This window comes from Geotrypetes seraphini, chromosome 12 (assembly GCF_902459505.1).
Source record: "Geotrypetes seraphini chromosome 12, aGeoSer1.1, whole genome shotgun sequence".
NCBI lineage: Eukaryota > Metazoa > Chordata > Amphibia > Gymnophiona > Dermophiidae > Geotrypetes > Geotrypetes seraphini.
The window spans coordinates 102,535,188-102,557,602 of record NC_047095.1 but is presented as its reverse complement, the minus strand read 5'-3'; the positions used below and the strand labels follow the sequence as shown (position 1 = coordinate 102,557,602).

At 47.4% G+C, this 22,415-nt stretch overlaps 1 protein-coding gene across 1 annotated transcript in view; it reads right to left on the bottom strand.

The window, feature by feature from the left end:
• Window positions 1-891: 891 nt before the first annotated feature.
• Window positions 892-22,415, bottom strand: part of LOC117346196 (vomeronasal type-2 receptor 26-like) — a 124,955-nt gene continuing 103,431 nt past the window's right edge. The window contains exon 6 of the mRNA XM_033915598.1: window positions 892-1,787. Within this exon, the coding sequence (XP_033771489.1) occupies window positions 892-1,787 (896 nt within the window). The remainder of the gene's footprint in view (window positions 1,788-22,415) is intronic.

The window sequence follows — 22,415 nt, the reverse complement described above, 5'->3', positions numbered from 1 at the left end:
AGGGAAGGGAAATAGAAGGGGAGGACAGAGAAGGAAGATGGATGGTTAGAAAGAAGAAAGAAGGAGACCCTGGCAAGCGAGTTATCAGAAGACAACCAAAGCCTGGGACCAACATGATTTGAATAATGACCAGAAAAAATAATTTTATTTTCTGTTTTGTTAATGCAATGTGTCAGATTTGAAATTTGTATCCTGCCAGAGCTGGTATAAAACCGCGAACATGAACTAGGATTTAACAGAGAGGAAAATTTTCTTTTGTTTGTTTATTTTGTTTACACCACAGTGCCAGTATGGGTAGGAGAGAGAAAAGGGGGTGAAGAGGCTATACAATAAATTCACCAGGATGTTTGAAAAACAAAACAAAACACTCAATTGGGCAGGAAAATCAAATCGAATTGAAAAAATCAATTCAATAGGTTGAATTGAATCAAATTGAAATATTTTTTCCTGAATTGGGCAACACTACTTGGGACTTGCAAAAATTTAACTTAACTTAACTTAACACCTATTATTTAGGAAGTCCTAACTTCTTTGTTAAGTCCACATTATCCAGTTTTCATTTGATCATTTTAGTGTGCTAGCAGGCCCAATCCCTTCCCATGACCCATCACTTTCGATTAGTACATACTGACTGGCAAAGTACTACAAAAAGCTTTAGTGCAGCTTCTGATTAATCATTTTCCCCATATTAAGGGCTCCTGTTACAAAGATGTGGTAGCAGTTTTATCGCACGCACTGGATTAGTGTGCACTAGCTGAAAATCTACTGCCTGCTCAAAAGGAGGTAGTAGCGGCTAGCGCACGCTATTCTGCACGTTAAGGCCCTAGCGCACCTTCGTAAAAGGAACCCTAAGTGTGTGATAGCATTTAGTGCTGTTTAGTAAAAGGGCACCTATATTTTTCTTAGGTCCTTCTTGTTGTTCCTTTCAGGCCTCAGCAGAATAATATAGCATTTAGGGAAAAAGATACAACCCAATAGTCCAGAGCTAGAGGCCAGAATAGCAAATATCTCTACTGCCACCATGTACTTACCTTTGGAGCTCAGGTATGTTGGGATGAAGGAGATCCAAACGCTGCAGAAGACCAGCATGCTGAAGGTGATATTCTTGGCCTCATTGAAACTGCCAGGTAGATTTCTTGCTAGGAAAGCTATGATGAAGCTGATACCAGCAAGAAATCCCAAGTAACCCAGAACACAGTAGAATGCAATTACTGACCCTTCATTACATTCAATTAGTATTATTCCAATTTCTGATTTCAAATTAAGAAATATAAATGGGGGAGCAGTAAACAACCAGGCAAGACACAGAATGGTTTGAATAACGGAACAGGAAAGGATGATACAGATAGAGACCCTGGAACCCATCCATTTCCGGAGCTTGCTTCCTGGTTTGGCAGCTTGGAAGGCTGTGACCACAGTGATGGTTTTTGCCAGAATAGAGGAGAGAGCAATGGAGAAAGTGATCCCAAATATAGTCTGTCTGAGAATGCAGATAACATCTACAGGATGCCCAATGAATAACAATGAACAGAGGAAGCAAAACATGAGGGAGATGAGGATAATGTAGCTGAGGTCCCGGTTGTTGGCTCTTACTATTGGAGTGTCTCTGTAATAAATAAAGACTCCCAAGATGACAGCAGTGATGAGAAAGAAGAACATGCTGATGGAAGTTAAAGCAATCCCTAGATGCTCTTCAAAAGATAGGAAAGTTATCACTTTTGGGATGCAGGCATCTCTTTTCTTATTGGACCATTGATCATCCGGGCATGTTGTACAGGTGTCCATATCTGAGAAAGAATGAAAGATTAGGTTTCTTACCACTGCTAATCTTCCTTCTTGTATAGCTTCTCTGGATGCTGAATGGATGGGATCTTGTATCTCTTTTTTTTTTGTTCAAACATTCTTTATTAGAATTTTCAAATCAAACATCAAACAAGAAAAACACAGCATATACAACAGAGCAAAAATAAAATATGCATACAAAGAAATTAAGCATTTTCAGCATTAAGATAGGATTGAAAAGTGGCCCACATACAATTGACAGACCTGAATTGAGAGGTAAAATAAGCATTCTCCAGTTCAAACTTATGGGTTAGAGAAACCAAGTTCCACCAAGAGGCCACATGTAGATCATGATGAATTTTCCAGTTTCTAAGAATCATTTTCATGGCAAGAGCCATCAAAATATCAAATAAACTAGACTGATCCTTGGGAGAGACAAATACAGTGCTTCTTCAAAAGACAACAGCCACAGTGAGCTCCTCATCTATGGAGAAGATATGAGAAATAATACTCCAAACAGAAGACCAAAAAGGTTGCAACTTAGAACATTCATAAATCATATGTACCAGAGTACCAGTTTCAGCAGCACAATGCCAACAAAAATCTGAAGATAAATGTCCAATACAGAATAATTTCCTTGGAGTCCAGAGAGCGCGATGATAAACAAAAAACAAGGACTGAGTCAGATTAGCAGACATCAATATTTTAAAAGTCCGAAGCCAAAAATCCTCCCATTGCACTGAAGTTAAATTACCCAACACATCCTTGTCCCAAACAGCATACAATGAATGAGGAGACCTAGCATCAAACTTATTAAGGTCCTTATATATACGAGAAGATAAATGGTGCTCCGTACATAAAAGAGACATGTATTTATAGAGATCTGGGAGCTCAGTAGAAAAAGACAGCTTACTTTTAGTCAAACATTGTTGTAAATGCAGCCATTGATATGAGGCCAAATCAGCCAAATGAAATTGACCTTATAGATCCTGTAATGTAAGCAAAGTTTGATTCTACAATTGAGCCAGGAATGGCCAATGGCCAATGGCCAAAAAATGGGAGCAAGAGCAATGCAAAAATTGGTGTTAAGCCAAATAGATTGATGGAGTGTATCCCGTATACGAGTCTAAAAAAATGAATCCAACTTCAAAAGAGCCTGAATAGTGCCCAACAAAATAGAATGGGTTCGAATCTTAGATGGTAAAATACAGCTAAGTAACGATTTAAAGGTAAATGTAGAATCAAAATTCTCTCTATCCCCACCCAACGAGGAAACAGCAACTCATTACACGGTTGAAACCAATACCATCCGTGCCTCAGAAGAAAAGCCCAATGATAACGATAGAAGTTAGGGAAATTGACCCCTTCATGACACTTCGATCATTGAAGAGAGCGTCTCGACACTCGAGGAGGCTTATCCTACCACAAAAATCTACAGATCTTGGATTCCAACAACTTATAATACGCTACTACAAACAAACACGGTAACATCATGGACATATAGGCCCAGATTCTGTATAGGACGGCCCAGGAGAGGCGTCCTATACAGAATCGGGCCTACACTAAATCCCGATTCTGTAACCGGCGTCCATGTTACAGACGCCGGCTACAGAATCGGGTTAGAGTAGACGCGGCCGGAGGGCTGGCTGCTCCCTGCCGGAGTTTTCACTCTACAGTCAGGCACCCCTGCAGCCACTACCGGCAGTTGCCGAGTTGAGGAGAGGTCCTCTCTCCACAGCATAACAGCGAGGTGAGCCACGGAGGAAAGAGGGCTGGCTGCTCCCTGCCGGAGTTTTCACTCTACAGTCAGGCACCCCTGCAGCCACTACCTGCAGTTGCCGAGTTGAGGAGAGGTCCTCTCTCCACAGCATAACAGCAAGGTGAGCCGCGGAGGAAAGAGGGCTGGCTGCTCCCTGCCAGAGTTTTCACTCTACAGTCAGGCACCCCTTCAGCCACTACCGGCAGTTGCCGAGTTGAGGAGAGGTCCTCTCTCCACAGCATAACAGCGAGGTGAGCCACGGAAGAAAGAGGGCTGGCTGCTCCCTGCCGGAGTTTTCACTCTACAGTCAGGAACCCCTGCAGCCACTACCGGCAGTTGCCGAGTTGAGGAGAGGTCCTCTCTCCACAGCATAACAGCGAGGTGAGCCGCGGAGGAAAGAGGGCTGGCTGCTCCCTGCTGGAGTTTTCACTCTACAGTCAGGCACCCCTGCAGCCACTACCGGCAGTTGCTGAGTTGAGGAGAGGTCCCCTCTCCACAACATAACAGCGAGGTGAGCCGCGGAGGAAAGAGGGCTGGCTGCTCCCTGCCGGAGTTTTCACTCTACAGTCAGGCACCCCTGCAGCCACTACCGGCAGTTGCCGAGTTGAGGAGAGGTCCTCTCTCCACAGCATAGCGAAGTGAGCCGCGGAACGCGGCCCACGGACACGTGCCCGAGGCCGCGTGTCCAAAGGGGCGTGGCCAAAGGGGCAGGACACGCCCCTTTGGAGCCCCTTCGGAGCCAGGAGGAGCGAGGAGCATTTGGGAAGAATAATGGGGAAGCGTAAAGCTAAAATTATTTCTTCATCACCTTCCAATGTATTTGGACCAATGGATCGTCATCTATCAGTGTTAACAGCGATATCCGAAGGTAAGACTGACTTTCGATCCCAATCTGCCTCTCTATCATCCGGTGAACCCACGCCTCCACCTCAACCTCTAACTCCTTTACCAGAGAAGGCTGATTCCATTTCCCAATCGGGATCGGACTTAGCCTCCCCATTACTTTTAGAGTTGGACTCTAAAAATATCTCAAAGGGGGAACGATCTTTTATGGTGTCTTCTGTTTCAATGCCTACAGGTTCTACTCTTAGGCCTGAGGTGGGTAATAAATCAATCACATTGCAAGATGTCTGGACTGTAGTAAATAGAATTGAAAGTTCACTGCAGGGCACAGTAGTGAAATTATGTCAATTTTCTTCAGAAATAACAAATAAAGTGGCCGAGCATGATACTCAATTGGTAGATATGGGAAAGAAATTAGATAAATTAGAAACATCTGTTTCTGTAATGATTATGTGTTGTATCTCAAGTAAAAGACAATACCCTATTACACTTACAGTTGGAAAAAATGGAGAACGCTTTGAGATCTAGGAACCTCAGATTTCTGAATTTTCCTTTATCTCACTTTCTTTCTCCTTTAGAATTACTTAAAATGTATTTAAAAGATGTACTATCTTATACTGGCTTAGAAAATTTTTCCCCAGACAATCTTTATTATTTGCCTAGTAGTATCAGAAAGATTTCAGAAGAAGGGGGGAAAGATCAATTAGTGTCTTCTGATAGCTTGAATATTTCCCAATTTCTTGAGTCATCTAAAGACTATATAGCCAAAAGAGCAACATTATTAGTCACATTTAGGACTGAGATGGAAAAACAAAATATTCTTAAATTGTATTTCTTAAATAAAAATGCTGTGCTCTGTAGTCAACAAATTAACGTTTTTCCAGATGTTTCTAAGCAAACACAATACAGGAGGAAGCAATTCCTACAACTTAAGGATAAAGCCTTGAGTGTAGGTACTTCATTTTTCCTTAAGTTTCCCTGCAAGTGTTTGGTGGTATATCAAGATACCAAATATATTTTTTTAGATCCAACTCATTTAGAGAATTTTCTTATAGATAAACCTAAATCAGATATATTTGACTGTTATTAGTGCAGAGGCTGAGATGGAATAAGAATGAAAATGATGATAATTATTTTGCTTGACTCTAGAGTGTTTTAAAGTTAAAGATATTGATGCTTAATTATTGCTTCTGTAAAGCTCCAACAGAAATAGCCAGCCCCCATTAATGTGGACTTGATGAATATTATTGTTTTATTTGTGATAAATTTTCTTTATAATTGTTTAATTTGCCTAAATCTATTATATGTTGTAACAATTGATAAAATTTATAAATTAAAAAAAAAAAAAGAATAGACGCGGCCGCTATACTTATTGCGGCAAGGGATCTCTCTGCCGCTATAAGTATAGCGGCCGCGGCCGCCTGTCCGATTGCCGGCAGGAGGGTGCCCAAACCCTCCTTCGGGAAGATGCCCCCCCCAACACTACCGATCGCCGGCAGGAGGGTGCCCAAACCCTCCTGCCAGAAGATGTCCCCCCCGACACTACTGATCACCGGCAGGAGGGTGCCCAATCCCTCCTGCCGGAAAACGCTCCCCCCTCACTAACAGCCCCCAAACTAACCTTTAATTGTTGGCCAGACAGGTCTTGCCCGTCCAGCCGGCAGGCCCGCCTCGTCGAAATGAGGCAGGCCTGCCCCTTCCCGGCCCATCCCGCCGAAGCCTAAGGCCTGATTGGCCCAGGCTCTAGAAGCCTGGACCAATCAGGCCTTAGGCATAGCGGGTCCGCCCATCCCCACTAAGCCTAAGGCCTGATTGGCCCAGGCTTTAGGAGCCTGGGCACCCTCCTGCCGGCAATTGGACAGGTGGCCGCGGCCGCTATACTTATAGTGGTAGAGAGATCCCTTGCCGCGATAAGTATAGCGGCCGCGTCTACTTACAATGTAGACCAGCATTTTGCTGGCCTACATTGTAAGCATCTTTTCCTCTACTAGGGAGATGCGTAGGGCCGCCTAGGTTCGCCTAAGGCCCTTAGGCGAGCTTAGGCGTCTTGCGGGCCTCCCTAGGTTCCTGGAAGCGCCTTCAATATAGGCGGCCTGCCTGGGGAGCATTTTTTAAAAAACATGCATCCCTATTGGCTGATTAGACAGCTGTAGGATGCCTACAGCTGCCTAAAATCGGGACGCACTTTGTAGAATCAGGGCCACAGTTTATAACATTCTCCCCCACCAAGTAAGGAACAATGGAAACCATTTCCGTATTAGGCCCTCTACAGCAGTCAAAACCCTAGCTCTATTCAGGGACAGACTAGAATCAAAATCCATCGCAAATAAAATTCCTAAATATTTAACCGATGAAGTAACCCAATTAAAAGAAAAATGAGAAACATCTTGTTGGAAGCAGTGAATATTCAAAGGCAAGATATCAGACTTTTCCAAGTTAATTTTATAGCTGTAAATAAGAGAAAAATCTGAAATAAGAGTCATCAAAGGGGGGACGGAATCGGACACATCAGAAATATATGACTATATCATCCGCATATAAAGAAATCTTAACCTCTGAGACTGAAATTTAATACCCTTAATCAGAGTAGACTGATGAATAGCCAGAGCAAGTGGCTCCAAAGCCAAATCGAAAATGAGCGGGGATAAGGGACACCCTTGTCTAGTACCATGGGATAAGAAAAAAGAGCGAGACAAAACAGAATTAAGCCAAAGTCTAGCAGAGGGTTGAGAGTACAAAACACGTATAATATGAATAAAAGAAGGGGGAAATCCAAATCAATGAAGGATAGCAAACAGATAGGGCCACTCGACCCTATCAAATGCCTTTTCCGCATCCAGAAACAAGGCAGCCATAGGGTCTGTAGACTGTTTAGCAGCTAAAAGTGTATGGAATAAAAGATGAGTATTAGAACTAGAATATTGAGAAGAAAGGAAACCAGTTTGGTCAGGGTAAATAAGGTTATATAAAACAGAAGATAATTGAACTGCTAAAACCTTGGCATACAATTTGGCCTCCACATTTATCAAAGATATAGGGTGATAATTTTTGATCTCCATAAGATCCCGATCTGGCTTTGGAAACAGTACTATAAGTGCTTTAAAAAAAGTAGAGGAAGCATGCACATTATGCGAGATATGATCATATAATTTCAATAATCTAGGCAAAAGAAAAGAAGAAAACTTATGAAAAAATTCCACTGGGAAACTACCCCCCAGGTGACTTACATGGTTTCAGTGATTTTAAAGCATCTTCCAATTCCTCCATATTAATAGGAGCACTGAGACTAACACCATCAACTTCCGACAAGGAAGGATGGGATAGTCCAGCGAGAAAGTTTGATATCTTGTTGTCACCATGAGTTTAGTGTGTAACATATAAGGAAGAATAAAAATCAACAAAAAGCGAACTAATATCTGCAGTACTCGTAACCACCTTCCCCGATGGAGATCTAATTCCAGAAATTCTGAGCAACCCTTTAAGTTTTCAAATAAAATGCCAACCTTATTTCCACCAGCATAATATTTAGCTGACTTTTTAAATAAAAAGGACGTAGATTCTTCAGAGCAAATAGTATTATATCGATACTTCAAGCGCAATAGATCATAATAAACAAGATGATCATTACTACAAGCATGCTGGTGTTTCAAATCTTTAATCTGAATATCTAACTCCTGTTTTAATTTAACATTAATCTTATGTTGTTTAGAGACGTGGAGGGGCATAATCAAAAAAAGCATCTAAGTCCCCTTTTGGCCTAAGTCCTTGCCCAAGCCCTCCTGCCATGTCAAATCGCGACCCCCCCTTCCCGACAACATCGGGGCAAGAGGGAGCTCAAGCCCTCTTGCCCCACCGATTAACATCGGGCCAGGAGATAGCCCAAGCTCTCCTGGCCCCAGCGACCCCCCCCCCCCCGTGACTGGCTTGGGCCAGGAGGGAGCCCAAACCCTCCTGGCCCTGGTGACCCCCCCCGCCGCTACTCGATCGGGCCAGGAGGGAGCCCAAGCCCTCCTGGCCCCGGCGACCACTCCGCCGCTACTCGATCGGGCCAGGAGAGAGCCCAAACCCTCCTGGCCCTGGCGACCCCCCCACCACTACTCGATCGGGCCAGGAGGGAGCCCAAACCCTCCTGGCCTCGGTGACCCCCTACCCCCACCCCCCACTACAATACGGACAGGAGGGATCCCAGGCCCTCCTGCCCTCGACGGAACCCCCCTCCCCCAACGATCACCCCCCCAGAACCCCCGATCCCGCCCTTGGCCGACCCCACGACCCCCTCACCCCCCCTACCTTTTTTTAAGTTGGCCGGACAGACGGGAGCCAAACCTGCCTGTCCGGCAGGCAGCCAACAGCAGAATGGGGCCGGATTGGCCCAGCCGTCCCAAAGCCTCACCCACAGGTGGGGCCTAAGGTGCCTGGGCCAATCAGAATAGGCCCGGGAGCCTTAGGCCCCTCCTGAGGGTGGGGCCTGAGGCACATGGGCCAGGTTGGGCTCTCTCCTGGCCTCTGCTGTTTCCAGTAGGCTGAGAATTCGCAAATTATTCCTGCAACTGTTAGATAAATCTTCATACTCATGTTGGAGTTTCAGAATCATTTTTGCATGTGCATCATACGTTTTGACTTCATCTCAAGCACTGCCATGTGAGAATCCAGACTCTCAAACTTTTGACAAAGCGTAGACAATTGCTCTGATTGAGAGTTCACACCAGCTTGCAAGTCTTTAAGTGCAGCATGAGTAGTCTGAAGCATCTCCTTGATCTCAGCAAACTCTTCCTTCATGGCTACCGGCAAGGCTTGGTTCGTCAAATCTTTAGCAGCCGATGCCTTTTGAGGTGAAGGTGGATCTTGTTTTGATCGTTTAGTAGATTGACCAGCCGCAAATTCCATGTCAATATGCTGCATTTTGGACATAATCTAATTATGCACGGTAAAAATCAAAATAAAGAAAATCTCTGAGATGAATAGTAATCCAAATGGTGCATGAAAAGTAGGCCCAACAGGAGCTCTTCTGAAACACGTCCTCTCACATGCTCAGCTAAACAGCGCCCCCAGGGATCTTGTATCTCTATTAGCTTCAGCTGCAGGGCAACTAAAAGATCCCTCCCCTTTGGGCTACCTGCCTGTGAGCTTCCTGTCTTGCTTCAGTTAATAGAAAAGCCACGTAGACCTATAAAAACAGGAAACAGAAGAAAAGAGAGAGAGGGCACGGGAACTCATGCTATCAGTTAAATTCTGCTCAATATCATATTATACCAAAAACTACGGTCAACAATGACCAACTGGAAACAAACAGAGAATACAAACATCATAAACTGCAAAACCCAGGAAAATCCTAGAACAGGGACACAGCCTGAAGATCAGAAGGGGCACACCCCAGGGAACCCCCACCAACTCTTAAACCCAACAAAGGCGAATACACATGAAATTTTTTTAATGTAGTGAGACTAGTCAAAGACAAATCCAGCTTACCAGGTACTGAAGAGGCGACTTGCGAATTGGACAAAAAATCAGATGGGCGGGTGTTCAGCATCAAGGAGCTATACAAGGAAGATTAGCAGAGGTAAGAAACCTAATCTTTCATTCTTGTACAAGCTCTCTTGATTCTGAACAGATGGGATGCATCAAAGCCATCCTAAAACTCAAGGGGGGCCCAATGAGCCCGCCACAAGAATAGAAATGCCAAAGACCGTATCACCCATAGCCACCACATCAAGCCTGGAAAACCTGCAAAAGGTATGAAGGGAAGCCCACGGGGCCTCCCGACAAGTCTCCACAGGCAAGACCGTGTGAGATTCAGCCATTCTTCAGGAGAAAGCCATTCTTCAGGAGAGTGAACCTCCACCTCAAGGGGAGTCTTCTTCTTTACCGCCACATAGGCCATGAATTAGCTGCTCGCATCCATGTGAAAGAGAAGTCTTGGAAGCAGGCCGACCCCGACGTGTGGGTCCCGCCAGGACAAACAGATGGGCTGACAGACATAAGTTGATAGTGGCCCCAATGTATCTCAAAAGATGATGACAGATAGCCAGAGACCACAGAACATGGACCCGAGACATGGAACCCGAAGGAACAAAAGGCTGGCAACCGAACTCCCTGGCTTATGGGGAAAGAAGAACCCACTTTCGGAAGAAAAGAAGGCACAGTCCTCAAAATCATCACTGATTCCACGATGTGGAGAAAAGGATCTCTGCATGACAAAGCTGGATGCTCTGACACTCACCGTGCAGATGTGACCATCACCGGGAAGATGGTCTTAATGGTAAGATCTTTCAGAGAGATCTCATCCAGGGGTTCATAGGGCGGATGAGTCAGGGAGCGCAGGACCAAATTCAGGCTCCACGATGGCAAGGCTGTTGTAATAGAGGCCCCAGCCTCCCTTTCCCCCACAATAACTGGACCACAGTTGAGTGAGAAGCTAGAGAATCCCTGAATGAAGAGGGACCCAAACAAGAGAGGCCTGCAAACTGAACAAATAGAGAGAAGACTGCCAGACCCTTCCTGAGGCCAGCCTGAAGGAAGTCCAGAACCGGAGCCACTGACAGAACCCAAAGGGTCCAACTGGAGCCCCACACACCAAGCCGAAAAAACCCCCAGACGTTTGTGTAGGCTGAGACCGGCGACTTCCGCTTGTATTGCAGGAGTGTGGCATTAACCGCACAGGACTAACCCCTGGCTGTCAAGGCTGCCCACTCAAGAGCCAGGCCACAGGACCAAAGCGGTCTGGATCTTGAAGTGCAAACTGACCCTATTTGAGGAACCGCCAATGGTGAGGAAGATGCAGACCACTTCCAGAGCTCAACCTCAACCAATGTCATCTGGGCCAGTCTGAAGCCACAAGGATCACTGTGCCCATGTGTGAGGACACCCAGTGCAAAACATGAACCACGTAAGCAGGTTGCACAGAATGTCCTCTGTGGACCAAGGTTGAACCAGTCTGTCAACCTCTTGTCAATGGCTGAAGAATCTGTCCGCCTTCCTGTTCACTAGGACGCCATCCGATCGAAGGAGTGAAAGCCAGCCCGGACAGAGACCATGCTCACTGGTCCATAGACTGACAACTGAGGAAGTTTTACTGAACGCTGTTGACGTCAGCCACATGAGCCTTGGATAAAGCCAAGAGATGATACGCCACTCATGGAAAGAGAATCTGAGCCTCCAATCCCAGCTGGAGACTCTTTGTGCCCCCTGACAGCTGACATAGGCAACAGCCCTTGCATTGGCTGAGAACAGACAGAAGTCAACCACCACAGTGGCTGCGTGCCACTGCCAACCCAGGCAGCAGCATCCCCAGTGCAGCTCTCAGGGGATTCCACCTTTACAGAAGAGAAAACTGAAGAGGACGCAGGCGAGCTCTCACATATGGATGACATCCATGGTTGCCACCATGAGACCCAACACCTGCAGGTACCACCAGGCCGCCAACATGTCCTGAATCACACTCCGGAGGTCCAGAATTTGGGATTCTGAAAGAAACGCACAGTTCAGCCCCATGTTGAACCGGATACCCAGGTACTCCAATACCTTGGTTGGCACGAGGCAACCTTCTTCAGATAGATCACCCATCCAAAACTTTCCAGCCAAGACACCACTCGGCGAACTGCCAAGCAGCCCTGCTCCCAAGAAGGAGCTCTGATCAGCCAGTCGGTGAGGAATGGATGCACAGAAGGGCAGCCACCACCACCATGAACTAGGTAAAGGTTCAGGGTGCCAATGCCAAACCGAAAGGGAGCACAGCCAACTGGAAATGCCTCCCTAGAACATGAAACCGCAGGAACCTCCGATGTTCTGGGAAAATCAGGATATATGGATACACATCTGTGAGATCCAAGGAAGCCAAAAACTCCTCGGGTGCCACTGCTGTAAACACAGCACGCACCGATACCATGCGGAAACAAAGAACTTGCAAGAATACATGCACCTCCATGAGGTTCAGAATTGGTCTGCAATCAACGGAGTTCTCCTTTGGCACGATGAAGTAAATTGAGTATCTCCAGAGCCCAAGTCACCCTGTGGAATCAGCTCTATAGCTGCCAGATCCAGCAACCGGTGCACCCAGTCTGGATTGCCCTTTGGAGAGGACTGCTGCCGGCTGGAAGAAAGGCAGTCGAAGACCTTCCATTATTACCTCCAGAACTCACTGGGCCGAGGTTATCTTCAGCCATTCCAGAAGGAAGGCTGATAGCCACCCCCTGATCTGGGGAGGCCTCACCAGAGCCCTGGCATCATAATTCTCTTTTGGAAAGCACCAAAGGTCGAGAGTTGGGATACTGTGGGTGTACTGTACCTCCAAGTGAGGCCTGTTGGAGGCTCCAAAATGCCATCCCGCCACAGAGAGTCCGGCGTACTGTGAGGTACTCCTGAAATGATGAAAATTCAGCTGTCCTGGCCCCCTGGGCAGATGAGAACCAGGGCCAGGAAGCACCTGAGGCTAACGGACCTGCACACTTGCCATAAGGTCATCCAAACCCTAGCTAAATAAGAGCACACCTTTGAATGGCAGCTTGCTCAGAGCATCCTTAAATTAAGAATCTCCCAACCACTGGTGAAGTCATAACAATCTCCTAGCAGAAACTGAATAAGCTACCAATGTAGCGAAAACTGTCAAAATATGATAGAGGTTTAGTATGACATGCACGGGCCACAAAGAAAATGGCCGCTGCAGCTCGCACCCCTGTCGCAGCAGAATCAAAAAGGCGCTTCAAGACAAAATCCGGCTTATGGTTCTAGACATCCGGCAGGACCATCCCTCCATCCGAGGGCAAGGAGGTACGTTTAGGGATCTGAGCCACCGCTGAATCCACCCACGGCGGGACTAGGCGCATGGAAAATTCTGAAGCCATGGGATACAATTTAGTCATAACCCTAGCATACTTCAGGGGACCCTCAAGGGCCCCCCAACCTCCAAGAGCATTTTTGCCGAGTCCTCATGATCTGGAAATGCAGCAGAAAATGGGCATGTGGAACAAATGATCGAACACTCTGCTTGAACTGCAGTCGGAATCAAGTCCCAATGTCCGCAGGGATTCAGAGATAAAATCAGGGAGGCAACTGGACTTAGCCTGTGCACCATCTGATATTCTCCCACATCATGAGAATCAGTGTTCTAGGAATCCCCGCGATCTGCTAGGCTAGTCATGAAGTGGGACCCACCGAATCACCGTTCGACAGAAACGGCTTAGAAAGAGATGCAGGCACCATGACAATAGCGGGAAGTTGCTGCTGACATTCAGGCATAACAGCAAGAATCAGAATGACATGCTGGAATCCAAAGGCTGTACAGACTACCGCATCGCAGTCTGAAAGGGAGACACAGGCATAGCCCATTTTCTCATGAAGGTTTGAGACAACATATCCACAATTTCCAGCTGAAAATAATCCTTGGCAGCCTGAGCCAATCAGCGGGACTAAGATTTGAAATTTTCTGAAGATCCGGGCACAGAGGACACACAACCAGGCAGACACTGAGGGCATAACCAGGCAAACACAGAAGACACAACAGGCACAGAAGACATCCACAAGAGACCAGCAATGGAAGCAGCAGACAGAAGCAGGATGAGCAACCCAGTTTTCTGCACCATCTGCCATATCTATAACTACTTCCCTTCTAGGAGGTGGTCTTATGTATGCGCTCGATGCGGAGAACTGGAAAGCCTGAAGAAGCAAGTCAGACTCCTGGAGGGCAGGATACTGGAATTGGAGGCACTTCAAGCAGTGGAGGAGGAATACAGAGATGCATAGATCATCAAGACAGAGGACATCATTGAGGAAGAAGTCTGAGAACTGGAGAACTTCACAGAAGAGGCATGCAGGGAGGCAGTGGAAAGACACCAGCAACAGTGGAACTGCAAGGATATGCCTACAGAGAGTGTGAACCAACAGACAGACAACCACCAGGAGGAAATGGGGGACACAGCAGCAAGATCTGGAAACAGCAGAAGACACACACAAGAAGACCAGGATGAGAGGAGATGGATAGGAACGAAGGACATGGACCTACGGCTGGAGAGATGGACATACACCAGGGACACGGACTTGCAGCTGGAGAATCAAGAGAAGATAGAGAGGACAGCAATCATCACGGGGGACTCTATCATCAGACCAGTTGACAGCCACACAGCGGGAGGAAGACTGGATCAACTGGTGACCTGCCTACTGAGAGCCAAGGTAGAAGACATAGTGAACCGCATTGACAGGATCGTCAACAGTGTGGGAGAAGAAGATACGGTGGGTGGTGATCCATTTGGGGATGAACAACGTGAGCAACAGGAACTACAACAGAGAAGTACTGAAGGACCAGTTCCATATGCTAGGAAGAAAGCTGAAGACCAGAATGCAGAGGGTAGCATTCTCGGAGATCCTGCCAGTACCCAGGGTAGATGAGAAGAGACAAATGGAGCTGCATGCAGTCAATGTGTGGATGCGGCGCTGCTGTGAGGAAGAAGGATTCCACTTCATGCGCAACTGGACGACATTCTGGGGGAAGAGAAAGCTATTCAGGAAGGATGGACTCCACCTCAGCAGAGACAGAATGAGGCTACTTGCAAGCAACATCAAGAGAGAAGTTGAGAAGTTTTTAAACTAGGAAGAAAGGGAAAGCCGACAGTCGACCGAGAGAGAGAGAGTCGATGGTACGGGAACCGGTATACCCGGAGGATACCGTGCAGGAAGATAGAGGAGAAAACTCACCAGATCGCAGACAAGAAAGACCAAAAGGGAAGGACATGCAAGAAGGGACCAGGTTGCAAACTCAAGTGTATGTACACGAACGCAAGGAGCCTTAGAAATAAGATGGGTGAATTAGAAGCTGTGGCACAAAAGGATAATGTTGACATCATCGGCATCACAGAAACATGGTGGACTGATGAAAATGTCTGGGACACGGTGCTACCGGGATACAAACTATACCGCAGAGACAGAGTGACTCAGAAAGGAGGAGGCATCACCATATATGTCAAAGAGGGAATTGAATCTACTAAAGGGAACCTGCAACAACATTTGGATAAGTTAGAGTCTTTATGGGTCAAAATTTCGGGAACAAATGGACCGGAAATGAGGATAGGCATCGACTACCGACCCCCAGGGCAGTCCAAAGAAATTGATGGAGAAATGACGATGAGATTAAACGCAACTGCAAAGGAGGCAATGCAGTTATCATGGGTGACTTCAACTATCCGGGGATAAAATGGAACCTAGGCAACTCCGGCTGTGCTAGAGATACCAAGTTCCTGGAAACTGTAGGAACAACTGTAGGAAACTCTTGGAACAACTTGTCAAGGAAAATACAAGAGGAAATGCAATTCTGGACCTAATTCTAAATGGACTGTGAGGACCGGCACAAGATGTAGAAGCAGAAGGGACACTGGAAAACAGTGATCAAAATACAATCCACTTCAACCTGGAAATAGGGGCAAAACATCGGTTCAGAATGACAGCCATGGCCCTAAACTTCCAAAAAGGGAATTACAAAGGGATGAGACGCATGGTGGGGAAGAAGATTAAGAAGAGAATAAACACTGTAAAGATGCTAGAACAAGCTTGGTCTCTTTTGAAGGATACGGTCACTGAGGTACAGAAAGCACAGTTACTTACCGTAACAGGTGTTATCCAGGGACAGCAGGCAGATATTCTTGACTGATGGGTGACGGCACCGACGGAGCCCCGGTATGGACACTTTTAGAGTGATTGCACTCTAAGAACTTGGAAAGTTCTAGAGACCGCACCGCGCATGCGCGAGTGCCTTCCCGCCCGACCCCGACGCGCGGTCCCTCAGTTAAGATAAGCCAGCTAAGAAGCCAACCCGGGGAGGTGGGTGGGACGCAAGAATATCTGCCTGCTGTCCCTGGATAACACCTGTTACGGTAAGTAACTGTGCTTTATCCCAGGACAAGCAGGCAGCATATTCTTGACTGATGGGTGACCTCTAAGCTAACAAAAAGAGGGATGGAGGGAAGGTTGGCCATTAGGAAAACAAATTTTGCAAAACAGATTGGCCGAAATGTCCATCCCGTCTGGAGAAAGCATCCAGACAATAATGAGATGTAAAAGTATGGACTGAGGACCACGTAGCAGCTTTGCAGATTTCCTCAATGGGCGTGGAACGGAGGAAAGCTACAGATGCTGCCATAGCTCTAATTCTATGTGCCGTGACAGAACCTTCCAGTGTCAGTCCGGACTGAGCATAGCAGAATGAAATGCACGCAGCAAGCCAATTAGATAACGTACGTTTAGAAACAGGACGTCCCAATTTATTCGGATCAAAGGACAAAAAAAGTTGGGGAGATGATCTGTGGGGCTTAGTACGGTCTAAATAGTAAGCTAAAGCCCGCTTACAGTCCAAAGTATGAAGAGCCTGTTCCCCGGAATGAGAGTGAGGTTTAGGGAAAAAAACAGGTAGTACAATAGATTGGTTGAGATGGAACTCAGAAACAACCTTAGGGAGAAACTTTGGATGTGTACGTAGAACCACCTTGTCGTGATGAAAGACAGTGAAAGGTGGATCAGAAACTAGTGCATGGAGCTCACTGACCCTCCTGGCAGAGGTGAGAGCAATAAGAAAAAGTACCTTCCAAGTGAGAAACTTGAAAGAGGCAGTAGCCAAGGGTTCAAATGGAGGCTTCATCAAGGCGGAGAGAACCACGTTCAGATCCTAGATCACCGGAGGTGCTTTGAGAGGTGGTTTCAGATTGAAAAGACCTCGCATGAATCTGGAGACCAGGGGATGAGCTGAAAGGAGTTTCCCCTGGACTGGCTCATGAAAAGCCGTAATGGCACTGAGATGAACTCTGATGGAAGTAGACTTGAGACCAGAAGTAGACAGAGAAAGCAGATAATCCAATAGAGGTTCCACAGCAAGAGACCTGGGGTCATGATGATGAAGGAGACACCAAGAAGAAAACCTCGTCCACTTTTGGTGGTAACATTGTAGAGTGGCTGGTTTCCTGGAGGCGTCCAGGATGGAGCGAACAGGCTGAGATAACAAAGAATCAGTTGAAGTCAGCCCGAGAGATACCAAGCTGTCAGGTGTAGAGATTGCAGGTTGGGATGGAGGAGGGTTTCCTGATCTTGTGTAAGCAGAGATGGAAACAGTGGAAGTAGAAATGGATCCCTGGAACTGAGTTGAAGTAGAAGGGAGAACCAATGCTGTCTGGGCCACCGTGGTGCAATCAGGATCATGGTGGCTCGTTCCCTCTTTAGTTTGAACAAGGTCCGAAGCATGAGAGGCAGAGGAGGGAAAGCATAAAGGAACAGATTGGACCAATCCAGAAGAAACGCATCCGCTGCCAGACGGTGAGGAGAGTAAAGTCTGGAGCAGAATTGGGGCAACTGATGATTGTGAGGAGCTGCAAAAAGGTCCACCTGAGGAGTGCCCCATTGTGCAAAGATGGACTGTAGAGTCGATGGGTCGAGAGTCCATTCGTGGGGTTGGAGAACTCTGCTGAGCTTGTCCGCTAAGTAGTTCTGTTCTCCCTGAATATAAATCGCTTTCAGGAATAAGCGGCGCGAGGATGCCCAAGACCAGATTCTCTGGGCTTCCTGGCATAAGAGGCGAGAGCCCGTTCCCCCTTGCTTGTTGATGTAGTACATAGCCACCTGGTTGTCTGTGCAAATTAGAAGGACTTGAGGAAATAGAAGGTGTTGGAAGGCCTTGAGGGCATAGAACATTGCCCTGAGTTCCAGGAAATTGATGTGATGCTTCTTTTCCTGAGGAGTCCAAAGGCCCTGAGTTTGGAACTCGTTCAGATGAGCTCCCCATGCATAAGGGGAGGCGTCGGTGGTGATGACCAGATGATGAGGAGGCAGATGGAACAGAAGGCCCCTGGAGAGATTTGAGGATATCAACCACCATTGCAGAGACTGACGAAGAGACGATGTCACAGATATGTGTCGTGAGCAAGAGTCTGTCGCTTGAGACCACTGGAGAGCCAGGGTCCATTGAGGAGTGCGCAGGTGAAGCCGTGCCAGGGGTGTGACATGAACTGTGGAGGCCATGTGACCCAAGAGAATCATCATCTGCTTTGCAGAAATGGAGTGCTGGGACAGCACCTGCTGACAGAGCGATTGGAGGTTGTGAAGACGGTTGTCCGGCAAGAAGGCTCTCATCTGGACCGTGTCCAGTACCGCTCCAATGAATTGAAGTCTCCGCGTAGGAAGAAGGTGAGACTTGGGTATATTGATTTCGAACCCCAGTAGTTGTAGAAAAAAGATGGTCTGGTTGGTGGCCAGAAGAACAGTCTGAGATGAAATGGCCTTGATTAACCAATCGTCCAGGTAGGGAAAAACCTGAAGGTGGTGGGAGCGCAGAAATGCTGCCACCACTACCAGACATTTTGTGAATACTCTTGGAGAGGAGGCAAGACCGAAGGGGAGCACTCTGTATTGGTAATGACAGTGATTGATCATGAAGCGAAGGTACTGTCTGGAGGCCGGATGAATTGGAATGTGAGTGTAGGCCTCTTTGAGATCGAGAGAGCATAGCCAGTCGTTGTGATTGAGGAGAGGATAAAGCGTAGCTAGAGATAGCATCTTGAATTTTTCTTTGACCAAACATTTGTTGAGATCTCGCAGATCTAGAATTGGTCTGAGGTCTCCTGTTTTCTTGGGGACTAGAAAATACCGGGAGTAGAATCCTTGCCCTCTTTGGTCCAGAGGAACTTCCTCTATGGCGTTTAGAAGCAGGAGGGACTGAACCTCCTGACAAAGGAGGGCAGATTGAGGAGTGTGCAAAGCAGACTCTTTTGGTAGACTTTGGCCCGGAAGGGTGTGAAAGTTGAGAGAGTAGCCGTGGCGGATGATGTTGAGGACCCACTGGTCCGAAGTGATAACTTCCCACCGGCTGAGAAAGAAAGACAGTCGTCCTCCTATCGGTTGAGGGAGGAGAGGAGATGGTTGAACGCTGGCTATGCCCTCGAGGATCAAGTCAAAAGGGCTGAGTCGATTTTTGTGGAGGAGGCTGCTTAGCTGGTTGTTGCTGCTGAGGTCTAGGTGTTTGCCGCTGCTGTTGACGCTGCCTCCTAGGTTGCTGAGTGGAAGGCTGCAAGGGGCGAGCCACAAAACGCCGCTGATAGGCCGTTTGCTGTCTGAATGGCCGTGAAGGTGGAGGTTTCTTCTTGGTCTTAAGAAGGGTATCCCAGCGGGTTTCATGAGCCGAGAGCTTCTGGGTCGTTGAGTCCATAGAATCTCCGAACAGCTCATCCCCTAAACATGGGGCATTAGCCAACCGGTCTTGATGATTAACATCAAGCTCAGAGACTCTGAGCCAAGCCAAACGGCGCATGGCTACAGAAATGGCTGTAGCTCTAGAGGTAAGCTCAAAAGTGTCATATATAGACCTTACCATGAATTTCCTGAGCTGGAAAAGAGCTGAAGAGCACTGATGGAAAGCCTCACGATTCCCCACAGGAAGGTACTGCTCAAAGGAAGCCATGGTGGTAAGGAGATGCTTTAAATAAAACGAAAAATGAAAAGCATAGTTACCAGAACGATTAGCAAGCATCGCATTCTGGTAAAGTCGCTTACCAAATTTGTCCATGGCTTTACCCTCTCTGCCAGGAGGGACAGAGGCATAGACACTAGCTCCTAAGGACTTCTTGAGGGTGGATTCTACAAGAAGAGACTCATGAGAGAGCTGTGTTTATCAAAACCAGGAATAGGGATTACTTTATAAAGGGAATCCAATTTGCGAGGGGCTCCCGGGATGGTAAGAGGAGTCTCCAGATTCTTGTAAAAGGTCTCCCTCAGGATGTCATGTAAAGGGAGTTTCAAGAATTCCTTTGGAGGCTGGTCAAAATCAAGAGCGTCCAAAAAAGCTTTGGACTTTTTAGACTCAGCCTCCAAAGGAATGGAAAGAGATTCACACATATCTCTTAAAAAAGAAGAGAAAGAGGTGGAATCAGGTTTGGAGGAAATATCCTGCATAACAGGCTCGTCCTCCTCTGATGAACACTCCCCTTCTGACTGAAGAGGTTCTTCAGAGTCGCCCCACAGATCAGGGTCTCGAACATGGGGACCACGGTCCCGAGACTCAGGAGTGGATGGTTCTCGGTGTCGGGACTTCTGTACCGACTTACCCGACCTCACCGACGCGGTACCGGGCGATGTTATCGGTCGCACCGGAGCCGATGTCTGTACCGATTGGTGATGAGACCTAGGCTCCGGTGCGAGGACAGGCATCGATGCCGATGAGGTCAAGTGTACCGGTACCGAAGGAGTGGATGGTGACAATACTGGCTGTTCCACGATCGGTACCGGTTGCTCAGTGGGGACCGATACCGGAGGGCTCGGTGTCAGGAGAGCTGGAAGGAGTTGTTTGAGCTGTTCCTTCAGCTGTACCTGCAAGATGGCCGCAATGCGATCATCAAGGGAGGGCACCGGTACCGCTTTTTTCTTCTGCGGTACCTGCGGTGCCGCTCGACGCCCCGGAGATGAGGAACCCGATGTCGAGGGACTCACCTCAATAGGGGCGGAGCGCTTCCGCTGGCGCCTCACGGTCGGCAGGATTGGACTCTCTGCAATGGAGACCGGAGGACGTTCCAGCGGGGAAGGCTTCTTAGCCGGCTCACCTGCATGCTGCGACGTCGACGCGGTATCGCGTGGCGTCGATGAGGTGGGTGCCGACGAAACAGGTACCGAGACCGGCGCCGAAGACGCGGGGTCGGACATGTCGGTGCCGAAAAGCAGTCTCTGCTGTATCTCTCGATTTTTGAGAGTCCGCTTTTTCAAAGTGGCACAGCGGGTGCAGGTAGAGGCCTGATGTTCCGGACCCAGACACTGAAGGCACCAGTTGTGCGGGTCTGTAAGGGAAATAGGCCGTGCACACCGCTGGCACTTCTTGAACCCGGGCTGGGGGGGCATGAACGTAAAAACGGCTTCTGCCAAATCGAAGGCCGAGGCCTCGATGATGGCAGTAGGCCCCGCCGGGTCAAATCAAGAAACTTGACAAAAACAAGAGAAATTTTTTTTTTTTTTTTTTTAAAAGAAAGAAAAACGGAAGGGCAAAAAGAACCCGAAAAAGTTTACGCGAGCGGGAAGGCGAATGAAAAAATATTTCAACAGCCGTTGAAAATGCGACTTCTTAGCTCCGCGGAAACTAAGAAACTGAGGGACCGCGCGTCGGGGTCGGGCGGGAAGGCACTCGCGCATGCGCGGTGCGGTCTCTAGAACTTTCCAAGTTCTTAGAGTGCAATCACTCTAAAAGTGTCTGTACCGGGGCTCCGTCGGTGCCGTCACCCATCAGTCAAGAATATGCTGCCTGCTTGTCCTGGGATAATCTATATATACCGCATATCAACAAGGGATCAAAGAGGAAAAAGAAAAAAGAACCGGCGTGGCTCACTGTAGAGGTAAAGGAAGCAATCAGAGACAAAAAAACCTCATTTAAGGAGTCAAAAGGTCATTAAGGAAAAGGTCAAAAACAGATGAAAACTGAAAGACGCACAAACAGCATCAACGCAGGTGCCATAAGGCAGTAAAAGGGGCCAAAAGAGACTACGAGGAAAAATAGCCAAGGAGGTGAAAAACTTCAAACCGTTCTCTCAATATATTAAAGGGAAAATACCCACGAAGGAAGCGGTAGGACCGTTGGACGACCAAGGAATAAAGGGAGTGCTAAAGGAGGACAAAGCAATCGCTGACAAACTGAACACATTTTTTGCATCTGTTTTTACCGAAGAAGGTTTACGCATTATACCGGAACCCATCAGGCTATATGCTGGAAACGAGGATGGAAAGCTGACAAGATTGATGGTCAGTCTAGAAGTGTGTAGGTAGATTGATAGGCTTAAGAGTGATAAATCCCTGGAACCAGATGGCATCCATCCAAGGGTCATCAAGGAACTAAAAGGGACCATCGCTGAACTGCTTCAACTAATAGCCAATCTGTCGATCGAATCGGGAAAGATTCCGGAAGACTGGAAGATGATAAATGTTACACCAATCTTCAAAAAAGGTTTGAGGGGAGAGCAGGGAAACTACAGACCGGTGAGTCTGACCTCGGTACCGGGAAAGATGGTAGAGGCGCTGATAAAGGACCGCA